Source organism: Aethalodelphis obliquidens, unplaced genomic scaffold (assembly GCF_003676395.1).
Source record: "Aethalodelphis obliquidens isolate GAN/ISIS:26980383/991018 unplaced genomic scaffold, ASM367639v1 scaffold43, whole genome shotgun sequence".
NCBI classification, from domain to species: domain Eukaryota; kingdom Metazoa; phylum Chordata; class Mammalia; order Artiodactyla; family Delphinidae; genus Aethalodelphis; species Aethalodelphis obliquidens.
The window spans coordinates 5,721,023-5,732,611 of NW_020837987.1; the positions used below are offsets into that span (position 1 = coordinate 5,721,023).

Sequence of the window (11,589 nt, forward strand, 5' to 3'; positions counted from 1 at the left end):
ATGCCAGGCACATTCCTCGGTGCCTCCCCAGCCCCCATGACCCCAAGGGCCTGGCTTGGGCCAGGGGTAAAGGAGGAGCAGTTCAGACCCAGGAGGTCCCAGCTCAGTATGGGGAGCTGAGAGCTGGACCCAGCGTGGGGGTAAGACTCTTCGGCTCTTCCTACCCTGGTACCTGACCTTCAAATCCCTTCCTTCTTTGAGTAGACATCCCCCTCTCAGTGACGTCAGGGGTCTCTGCTGAGGAGTGTGCAACAGTGTGTGAGAGGGACTGGGAGAGTGCCGATATCTGTGTGCACACATATGTGTGAAGTGCTTGTGAGTGTGTGAGCATGCGTGTGAGCCTGGGGAAGGTGAGAGTGAGCTGTGATCTGTGGAAGTTTGTGCAGTGTGTGAGTGTGTAAATGTCTAAGGTGTTAGGTATGCCTGGCAATCTGAGTGGGTAGGAGTGACAGGTAGGGTCCGAGGCCACAAGCACTGAGCCCAGTGTGGGAACACTTTGGCAAGGGCCTTGTGAGTTCTAGTTCACGTAGCTTCCCTCTATCTCTTTCTGTCTCTTCTTGCCTTCTGGGTGTCTGTCTCTCTCCCTCCCTCAAGCCACGTCGATTTATTTTCCTATCTTTCTCCATCGCTTTGAGACTCTCCCTCTCTGACTCAGTGTCTTTCTCCCCCTCTCTCTCTCCATTAGGTGGTTACACGTCAGCCAGTCTTTAACTCTGTCACTGTCTGTGCCTGTATGTTTCTCTGTTTTTCGCTTTCTGTCTCTGTTCTCATCTCTATCTCTCCCCCACCCCATACTCTGTCTCTCACGCACACCAGGAGCTCAATAAATATTTGTTCTCAGTCAGCCTTTGACTGTGTGTCTTTCTCTCATTTGTTTCTTCATCTCTGAGTCCTCCTGATGGTTCACATCTTTGGATTTTATAACCATATGCTGCTTGGCCTGCCCTCCCCACTCCAGTGTGTGCATACACACCCACATGGGATAAGCTGCTTCTGCCTGCTTATCTCCTGCAGGAATTGGAACTGCTCGTTTTCTCTCTCTCTCCCCCACTATGACCCCCATCTGGTCCTCATCCAGAAACAAGATGAGGCATCTGGCCTAAGTCCCCACATCTCCATCCTTGATGCTCCCTCTAATCTCTCTTCGTGCCTCCCATTCCTGACTCCTTGCCCTCCTCCCACATTCCCTCTCCCGACGCCCCCACGCCTCCTGGGGAATGGGCTGGATGCAGCGCCGTCACCAGATGGTGTCCCTCGGGGCCAGGGCATAGAGCTGTCCATTGCTGGGACCTTTAATTAGCACAAACCTTCCACCCTCCACCTTGGATGTTTTCCTTCTCTGGATATTCCTGGGACCTCAGGCTCTCCATCTTTCCATGCTTGTGGCCCCAGAGAGCCAGGAAGGGGAAGTGATGTCAGGTGTCTGGAAAAACAGCCTTACTACCTGACTTCCACCCCAAGACTCAGGAGTCCTGGACCCAAGCCCATCCTGTTTCAAAATCCAGGGGCTGGATCCCCAAAACAAAAGCCAAGAGTTCTAGAAGTCTGGGCCCCCAGGATCTACCCTCTCAGACTCAGGAGTCGAGGCCCCTTCTTCCCAAGGACCTGGGAGTTCAGGCCTCCAATCCTTCCCACCCCCACCCCCCATGCACACACAGGACTTAGGGCAGATGTTCACTGTCTGTTGATTTTCAAATCCTTCTGGTCCTGAGTGGGGGTGGGAGAGAGATTGGTGGTTAAATCCACTGACTCTAAGATTTAAGGCCAGATTTTCTGACCCCAGGTCATCCTTTCCCAACTACACTCTGCTGCAGGCAGGGGACCTAGTTGAGTCCCCAACTCCTCAGAAACTTGGCGTTCAGGACATTAGCTTCTCAGTCCTCAGAGGTCTGAACCCCTAGTCTTAGAATCCTGGGGATCCATGCCCCTGCTATTCAGGGACACAAGAATCTGAGCTCAGGAACAACGGAGTGTGGAGCCCCAGTCCCTACAGGCTCAAGAATGTCAGACCCCCAGTCCCCGCTCTGTCGGCTCAGGGTCCCTCCCACCTGCTCGGCCAGCTGCGCAGCGCACCGCGGGCCGGCAGCGTGGGAACGCCCCAGCTGGGCGGCATGTAGCCGTCAGGACAAGCTGCGTGGTTCCCAGCCTCCCCGCCTGAGTCAGCCCGGACACCGCCGCCTCCCAGCCGTCGCCCGGCAACCACGGCCGAGTGGGGCGAGGGGGTGGTCCCGGACCGCAGGGTTCTGGGAAAGGAGGGGCTGGGGGCCTGGATTCCTGGATCTTAGGACGTGCTATGGTTTGCAGCGGTAGCAAGGCAGGCAGAGGGATATTTTGAGAAGGGGTTTTGAGGTGGGGAGAGCTGAACCTCTCCTTCTCGGAGGGTCCCAGCTGCCCCCCAGGCAAACACGGTGCCCTCTTCCTGACCCACCAGGCCAGAGGAGCCCCGGGCCCCGCTTCTCCGGGGCGCGGAAACTAGCGAGTCCCCAGGGGTTCCCATTTATAGCTCCGTTTCCACTCAGCGCGGTCCCTCCAGGACCGGGCTGAGCAAGTTTCTTCCACTCCCTCCCCTCCCTCCTCCTCACCCCCAGCCATCCCCCAACCCCGGCAGGGTGCAGGTGTCCAACCCAGCCGGTACCCCCTCCTTCAACCCAGGTGTTCCAGCTCCCAGACTGAAAGGGCGCTGGGGTGTCCTCCCGCTGGGGGAACCCGGCCCTGCATGCCCCCATTCATCCGCTTCTGGGCCGCGGGAGTTTCTCAGCGGGAAGAGGGCGGGTCTCCCAGAAGGCGGGCCGGGGCGGGGCGAGGGGGATCAGGCCCTCCAGGGTCTCTCCGAGACCGAGCGCGCGGAACTGGCCTGCGTTTCAGAGCCGCGGAGCCTGCGGCGGAGCAGGCTAGGAGAGCTCCGGGCCAGAGACAGGGGGTGCTGCTAGCCTGGAGAGAAGAGTTGGGAGCGAAGGGGACTCCAGGCTAGAGTGGTGGGAGGTGTGCTGCCGAGGAAGGAGCTGACAGGGAAGCCAGTGCAACAGCAAGTCTGCTGGATCTTGGGGGACACACACTCAGGATGCTGGTCCCCGCACTCCTTGTCCTTCTCTTCTGCCTCAGAGGGCGTGCAGGTACCGCGAGGGGCAGGGGCAGATAAATACAAGAGAGGGTTGTTTGCCAGTTGTCGCTTTACTGTGGTAAGTGCAGCTGAGGGTTCAGACTCCTAGATCTGAGGGACCCTGGGCTTCTGGATCTGAGGGCAGAGGGGATTGGGGACTGAACTCCCTCCTGAGTGAGGGAACTCTTGAATGTGCTAAGCTCTGCTCCTCTGCCCCATTCTCCTAGGTCTGTCACCCCACTTCCTGCAACAGCCAGAAGACCTGGTAGTACTGCTGGGGGACGAGGCCCGTCTGCCCTGTGCCCTGGGCGCATACTGGGGGCTGGTTCAGTGGACTAAGGATGGGCTGGCTCTAGGGGGCGAAAGAGACCTGCCAGGTGAGGCTGTTCTATCTATTCAGGGAGGAGCTGACTCCAGGGTGAGGGTGTTGGGCTTGGGCTATGACTGAAGTTTCTATTTTGACGTTTTCAAGTTTGGGAGATGAATGGGCTCAAGGAAACATTTGGGAGTTCAGAATTTTCAGCTCCTTCTTTGGAGGTGACCCATAGGGTTTGGGAATTTTAATTTTTATTGTAAAATATTGCATAAGTGCAGAAAGGCTCATAAAACATAAATGGAAGATTTGCCAAATAATTCTAAAATAGACAGCCATGTAACGACTACCCAGGTCCATTGCCAGCTCCCCAGAAGCCCTCCTTGTTCCCTTCCCCTGTCATAGCCCACTCCCTCCCCACCCAGGAGGTAGTATCTCATCTGACTTTTATGACAATTGTTTTCTTGCTTTTTTTTTTTCTGAATTTGTCACACACACACACACCCCACCCCCACCCCCCGCAAGTTTGCAGCGACTCTGGATTGGGAGAGGATTAGTGTCTCTCTGGCCCAGCACCCACTTTTGGTAGTGTCTTTCTGGTGTGGGATGTCTGGGGATGGAGGCCTGGGGCCAAGAACTCAGAACCATGGTGTGACTGCCTTTTCCCTGACTCCAGGGTGGTCCCGGTACTGGATATCAGGGAATGCAGCCAGTGGCCAGCACGACCTCCACATTAGGCCCGTAGAGATAGAGGATCAAGCATCCTACGAATGTCAAGCTACACAAGCAGGCCTCCGCTCTCGACGAGCCCAACTGCATGTGCTGGGTGAGGACCCAGCCCACTTGTCCCTGGGGAGCCCAGGGGGACGGCCAGTGCTAGCTGGGAATATGAGAGTCCGGGGAGAACGGAGGAGTGGTCGGTCGGAGCTGGGAAGATCAGGGTCTCTGGGCCCAGGATCCAGCTCTGACCTCAGATCCACCCTACAGTGCCTCCGGAACCCCCCCAGGTGCTGGGTGGCCCCTTTGTGTCTCTGGTTGCTGGGGTTCCTGCGAATGTGACCTGTCGGAGCCGCGGGGATGCCCGCCCCACCCCTGAGCTGCTGTGGTTCCGAGATGGGGTCCGGCTAGATGGGGCCACCTTCCGCCAGGTCAGGTCCTAGTCTCTGTGCTTCCCTTGCTCATTCAGGGAAATTTGGGGGTCCACTCAGACCACAGGCTCTTCCAGAGGAGGCATGGGAGGGCAGGGATTCAAGGCTTGGGATCCTTGGTACGTACTTAAGTATAAGGGCTCTAGGGCTAGACTACCTAGGTTCAGATCCTGGCTCAGCCACTCGTTAGTTGATCTTCACCTTTCCATTCCTCAGTTTACTTATCTGTACAACGGAGTTAATAGTAGTATGCACCTCTAGGATAGCTGTGAGGATTAAATAAATATTTATAAATGCCTAGAAGAGCGCCTGACCTAAAGTAAGTACTACCTAAGGGTAGATGAAATCATCATTATTATTCATACTCTACAGACCCTGTTGAAGGAAGGAACCACTGGGTCAGTGGAGAGCATCTTATCTTTGACCCCTTCCAGCCACGATGATGGAGCCATCTTGGTTTGCCGGGCTCGGAGCCAGGCCCTGCCTGCGGGGAAGGACACAGCTATCACACTGAGCCTGCAGTGTGAGTGCAGTTGGACACTGGGCCTTGAGCCTGAGGTCCTTGGGGAAAGAGGCAGCTGGGGCCTGGACTTCAGGGTATGAGAAAGGAGAGGGCTGTGGACCTCAGGTCCCTGGAGGAATTGGGTACTGGAAGCCTAGACTCCTAGCTGAAAGGGAAGAGGGGACTGGGGACTCAGATTCCTGGGGTGGAGGACCTGAGAATTGGACCACTAGGTCATCAATGGAGGTGTTGCATGTCCTTGCCCACCACTGACCATTGACTCACTTCTACAGACCCCCCAGTGGTGACTCTGTCTGCAGAACAACAGACAGTGCAGGAGGGAGAGAAGGTCACTTTCCTATGCCAGGCCACAGCCCAGCCTCCTGTCACTGGCTATAGGTGAGGACACAGATCATTTCTCCCCAGCCGGGAGAACAGTCTTGGGGAGGGCTGGGGCTAGGACGTGAGTAGGTGTGCTTCGGGAGCAAGGACAACACAGCCCACCACCTTCGCAGGTGGGCAAAGGGGGGCTCCCCTGTGCTTGGGGCCCGCGGGCCAATGTTGGAGGTAGTGGCGGACGCTTCGTTCCTGACTGCACCGGTGTCCTGCGAGGTCAGCAACGCAGTGGGTAGCGCCAACCGCAGCACAGCGCTGGATGTGCGATGTGAGCAGGGGCGGGGCCATGGGTGTGGCCAAAGTGGGGTGAGAGAAATGGGACTGGGGCTACGGTGAGGCGCGGCTCTGACGGACTGCGGGAGGTGGTGGGGCCCGAAGTAGGATTTAGGCGGGATTTGGCTGTGCTGGATCAGTACCAAAGTGGAGTAGGGGCGGGGCGCGAGCGGGGCTGGGGCTTGTGAGCCGGACGTACGAGCTGATTTGTGAACCGGGGGCTTAAACCCAATGGCCCTTGGGAGTGTCGTTTCGGAGTGGCTAATCCCAAGTCAGAAGTTGCATCCCTCCCTGGTCATGTGACCCCTCCTCTGTCTCCTCCAGTCGGGCCGATTCTGCAGGCAAAGCCGAAACCCTTATCCGTGGACGTAGGGGAAGACGCCTCCTTCAGCTGTGTCTGGCGCGGGAATCCTCTTCCACGGGTAACCTGGACCCGCCGCGGGGACGCGCAGGTGAGGCCAGACCTGGGGCTTGTGGCCATGGCTAGCAGTAGATGGGGCTTTCTCCCATGGTCATGTCCCTGACGCCCCTTCCCTATCCCAGGTGCTGGCCTCCGGGCCCACGCTGCGTCTTCTCGCGGTGGGGCCGGAGGATGCAGGCGACTACGTGTGCAGAGCCGGGCCGGGGCTCTCGGGCCTGCGGGGTGGCGCTGCGGAAGCTAGGTTGACTGTGAACGGTGAGAAAGCGGTGCTTCCTAGTGGACCTGGCATGTCCTGGGATAAGAAGTGGGCAGAGGGGGCGAGGGCTAATGGGAGTGGGCGTGGCCTCGAGAAGGGGAGCTTAACTGACGGCTGGGGCCCTTGGATTGAAGCGGGACCTAGGGAAGGCAAGCCTCAGAGGGGTTCGAAGTTTGTTAAGAGGCTTGGCCTAGTTGGTCGGGGTTAGTGGGGAGTGCCCAGGCCTGGCCTCGCCTGCTTGAGAACGGGACTTGGGTGGGCGGGGCCTCTCCTCTGATTGGTCCACAATCTCCAAACCAGCTCCCCCAGTGGTGACCGCCCTGCACTCTGCGCCCGCCTTCCTGAGGGGCCCCGCCCGCCTCCAGTGTCTAGTCTTCGCCTCCCCCGCCCCAGAAGCCGTGGTAAGGAAAGTTCCCACTCTCGTGACCCTTCCAGCGGTGATCCCAGACCTCCTAGCCGGACCCCCAAAACTGCTGGGATGATCTGTGACTTTCCCGACGCCTTGACCTCCTCTTCCCGCCCTCCTTCGTCTCCTCAGTGACCCTCCTCTTCTGTGCCCCCAGGTCTGGTCTTGGGATGAGGGCTTCCTGACGGCGGGGTCGAGGGGTCGGTTCCTGGTGGAGACATTCCCAGCCCCAGAGGGCCGCGGGGGACAGGGTCCAGGCCTGATCTCTGTGCTGCACATTTCGGGGACCCAGGAGTCCGACTTTAGCCGGGGCTTCAACTGCACTGCCCGGAACCGGTTGGGCGAAGGAGGCACCCAGGTCAGCCTGGGACGTAGAGGTGAGACCCTGGGCCCGAAGACCCCAAATCTGAATATTTCAAGCCCCCAAAATGCCACAACCCCCAAACAGAGGACCCTCAAGTGCAGAGACCCCCAAACCTTGGGAGCCTCAAAACTATGAGTCCATTGAATCCTGAGATCCCCAAACAATAATTTCCCTCAAATACGGAATCCTAAACTAAGAGACCCCTCACACTTAGGGGCTCCAAAGAAGGCAACCTCCAAATATAGGCAAAGTAAAAATACCCTCAAAGTCTAAGACTCTCTAAAGCCAGGGAGTTTAAACTTGTGAAACCTCAAGTTCATGAGTCCTTAAACCCAAGGGACTCCAAGCTAGGGGACTGCAAAACTTGGAATCCCCAAACTTGGTGACCTTTGAACCCAGAGATTCCCTACAAAAGCCCCAAGCCCTGTTCCCCAGTTCCTGCTCAGCATCCTCAGGAACCCCCTCTTCTTCCCACAGACTTGCTGCCCGCTGTGCGGATTGTGGCTGGAGTGGCCGCTGTGGCCATGACTCTCCTTATGGCCGGCACTGGGGTGGCCCTCTGCTGCTGGTGCCACGGCAAGGGTCAGTACCTGAGCCCCACCGCAGGCCCATATACAGGCCCTGCCCACTGACTGGCCTGGCCTTGGGACCTGGTCCCAGTCCTGCCTCTCTAGACCCTCACTGGCCTTGGCTTACATCCAGGACCTGATTCCCTGCTCAAGCTCTAACTCCGTCTCCTCAGGGTCACACACCCCTTACTCTCCTAGGCCAGAGTTCTCTCCCAGTCTCCCGACCTGATTTGCCCCAGTCCTCTCTCTTCCTGCGCACTGGTCTCCACAGACCGTGATCCAGCCCCATCGTTTACCTCTGCCCCCACCCCCAATGTCCCTGGCCTCAGCCTCTTTCTCCAAGCAAAAGAATCTGGTGCGAATCCCAGGGAGCAGCAACGGCTCCAGTTCGAGGGGTCCCGAGGAGGAGACAGGCAGCAGCAAGGACCAGGTAGGATGCCAGGGTCCCCAGACCTGATGGTACCTCAAGACCCAAATAGTAACCCAGTCCCAGTTGTGATCCCAGTCGCAACTGGGCGCCCCAAACTCAAAAAGAGCCGTAGTCCCAACAGGGATCCCCAGATCCAAATATCCCCCAAATCCAAATACACCCCTGACCCAACTATTCCCTAGACTCAATATGTCCCTAAGGCTCCTTGTTGTCCTGAGCCCAGACCCCAGCTCTCAGGTGCCCTTGGTCCCTCCTGCCTGGCCTCAGATGTTCAGCTGAGGGTCTCTGGGGTCTGGCACTGGGGCCAGAGGATCCTCTACACTCCCTTTCACTAAGCACCCTACCCCAGGGCCCCATCGTGCACACAGACCACAGCGACCTGGCTCTGGATGAGGAGGGAGCTCTGGAGACCAAGGTGAGTGTTGGGAAAAGAGGGGCTCCCTTCACTGTATCTCCAACTCTCTCTCCACTTCTTTCTTTTTATTTTTTTATTTTTGGCTGTGTTGGGTCTTCGTTGTTGCGCGCGGGCTTCCTCTAGTTGTGGCGAGTAGGGGCTACTCTTCCTCGCGGCACGTGGGCTTCTCATTGCAGTGACTTCTCTTGTTGCAGAGCATGGGCTCTAGGCGTGCTGGCTTCAGTAGTTGTGGCATGCGGGCTCAGTAGTTGTGGCTCTAGAGCACAGGATCAGTAGTTGTGGCACACGGGCTTAGTTGCTCCGTGGTATGTGGGATCTTCCCAGAACAGGGCTCGAACCCATGTCCGCTGCATTGGCAGGTGGATTCTTAACCACTGCACCACCAGAGAAGTCCCTCTCTCCAATCCTGTTCCCTCCTTTTTCATTCTGTTGCCCCCAGAGCTGGCACCTAACCCCCTCCACCCACTTCTTGCTGCCTCCTGGGCTGTCTCACCCAACTCCAGTCTCAGTTTGTTTATCTGCTGACTATGCCCACATATCAGCCCCAGCCTTGGCCTCCATCTTGAGCCCCAGATCAAGGTTCAGTCTGCTTGTGCTTTCCCCAACACAGTCATGTTTCAGGCCTCCTAGATGCCTCTCCCTGGTTGCTTCACCCAGGCCCCTTCTACCTACCAGGTTCCACACTGGCCTCACATTTCCCCAAACTTGTACATCCTTTAGGGTCCCATCTCTATTAGGCCCCACTGACCCCAGTCCCCAATCCAGAGCCCTTCTCTCTCTTCTCTGTACCTAGTACATGCTATTCTCTTGGCCCGAAACACTCCTACCTTTCTTCACATACCTACCTAATTCTCTCCATCATTCCTCTGGTCTCAACTCAAACATTTCTGGTTCCAGAAAGCTCATGCTTCCCTCCTCGTAGCCCTGATCATTCTGTCTGTGTTTCACCTGTCATAGCCATGACTACTGTGAGCTAGGCTTCCCCATCTCAGTCTGAAGATCCCCCCATAGCTGTCCCAGTCACTCCCTGAACTTCCTCCATCACAACCCTGACCTTCCTGGCTCTATCTAGTGATTCCTCATTTCTCCTTTGGCCTGGATCTCCATGAGGACAGGGCTAGGTCTATCCTAGTGAGAGATGTCTAGGCATGCAGCACAGGGCATGACTCAGAATCAAAGCCTCAAGGCTGTTGGGCAAATGAATGAATGAATGTCTTGATCTCCATTTCTCTCTCTTGTTCCCTCTGCATCTCCTTCCACACCGCCACCGCTCAGCAGGCCTATATCCTTCTGTCTCTGTCTTTCTCTGCCCATCTCCTCTGTCCCTTCATCTCTTGTCACTGTTTTTCTGTGTCGCTTTGTTCTTCTACCAGTCCATATGTCTCTGGGTCTCTGACTGCTCCTGTTTCTATCTTTTCGTCGCCCCCTAGGTCTGGCTCTATCTCAGTGTGTCTCTCCATCAGTGACCCTCACCCCGCTGTACCCTTACATACCTTACCAAGTCCCATTTTGTCCCCTCAGGACCCAACCAATGGTTACTACAAGGTCCGAGGAGTCAGTGTGAGCCTGAGCCTTGGAGAAGCCCCTGGAGGAGGTCTCTTCCTACCACCCTCCTCCCCTCTTGGACCTCCAGGGACCCCTACCTTCTATGATTTCAAAACACATGTGGGCATTGTCCCCCCCTGCAGGTTATACAGAGCCAAGGCAGGTTATCTCACCACACCCCATCCTCGAGCTTTTACCAGCTACATCAAACCCACATCCTTTGGACCCCCAGATCTGGCCCCCAGCACTCCCCCCTTCCCATATGCTGCCTTCCCCACCCCCAGCCACCCACGTCTCCAGACTCATGTGTGACATCTCTCCAACTGAAGAGTCCTGGGATCTTCAACTTGCCATAATGGATTGTCCTGATTTCTGAGGAACCAGAACAAGTTGGCGACCTTACTCTTCCAACATTGAACATTGAGGGGAGGGAAAGATCGTTACAATTGTCTGGGTCATTGATATACAGTCAGCTCAGCCAAAGGGGATGCCCCAAGTGGGAGCAAGAAGGCCACTGTGCCTACCTCTTCCCCTGTGTAAAAGAGATGCAAGATGGCACATGGACCCTTTGCAGAGGGATGGGGGGGGGCAGGGGGTGATGGGAGTTAGGGGCAGAGAAGGAAGTTGTTTCCCAACACTGAAAGAAGATATTTCAAGATGACCACCTGCATTGAGAAGAAAGGCAACATAAGGCAGATTAAGATGGAGGACCTGTCCTGGCTCTCCCCAAGGGGCACTTTGCTTCACCCATGGAATTGCAGCCAGAATGGCCATTCACCCCCTGGGAATCCAAGATGGTCACTATCTTGATTTTTTCTACCTTCCTTAAAGGCCCTGGAAGAACTGGACCCAAGGAGTAAGGATAGGGTGAGAGCTGTTGTGGGGTTGGGGGGGGTGAGGGGGTGGTGTTGGAATCTGAGAATGAGCATATTTATGTTTAATAAAAAAAGTTGCGAAGTGAATATCTTAGAGATTCTCCTGGCATTATTACTGTCTATCAAAGAAGGGGTCCATCGAAGCTGCCCCAAGGCCCTTCTTCTTACCCTAGACTATGAAGTGGCTGTAGAAAAAACCGTGAGCCACCCCCCAGCCCTTTGCTACCCATTGAGCACTCTAGGCTCTTTTAAGATACATCTACACAAACATACATGCACAGATGCACACATATGACAGGACTGCCCCAGTCAGCTTGGGGAAGACAATTCACTGCATTTTGAGGAGACAAAGAAGTGAGCCCTGAAGGGGAGGGGGCGAAGGAGAGGCTAGGGGTGGGAAAATAGAAATGCCCTGATCCTTACAGCAAGGATGGGGGTCAACTCTTATCTTGAGGTGCTGGCTACCTGACTCAGCTCATCCTTAAAGAAAGGGTCTGGGGGCTTTGGTTCATGAATCCTTGATCTAGGAGTTAAAGGTCTTGATGACTGGGGTTCCTGGGAAGCAGAGCAGAAGGC

At 56.2% G+C, this 11,589-nt stretch overlaps 1 protein-coding gene across 1 annotated transcript; it reads left to right on the top strand.

Annotated features, from left to right (window-relative positions):
• Positions 1–329: 329 nt before the first annotated feature.
• KIRREL2 (kirre like nephrin family adhesion molecule 2) lies at positions 330–11,105 on the top strand. Its single transcript, XM_027079978.1, has 18 exons — positions 330–350; positions 2,037–2,113; positions 3,061–3,113; positions 3,328–3,477; positions 4,090–4,239; positions 4,401–4,561; positions 4,934–5,084; positions 5,357–5,462; positions 5,579–5,727; positions 6,057–6,184; positions 6,276–6,408; positions 6,710–6,810; positions 6,973–7,192; positions 7,657–7,759; positions 8,070–8,178; positions 8,528–8,593; positions 10,115–10,153; positions 10,423–11,105. Exons 1-18 carry the CDS (start codon positions 330–332, stop codon positions 10,492–10,494), a joined length of 1,989 nt encoding a protein of 662 aa, XP_026935779.1. The 3' UTR covers positions 10,495–11,105.
• Positions 11,106–11,589: the final 484 nt, after the last annotated feature.

Excerpts from the sequence above, each read along its gene's own strand:
- KIRREL2 (XM_027079978.1), top strand. The coding sequence starts at position 330 with ATGCGTGTGAGCCTGGGGAAG. Across the intron at positions 3,114-3,327 it reads CTGCCTCAGAGGGCGTGCAG|GTCTGTCACCCCACTTCCTG; the intron begins GTACCGCGAGGG and ends CCATTCTCCTAG. Across the intron at positions 8,594-10,114 it reads AGGGAGCTCTGGAGACCAAG|GACCCAACCAATGGTTACTA; the intron begins GTGAGTGTTGGG and ends TTGTCCCCTCAG.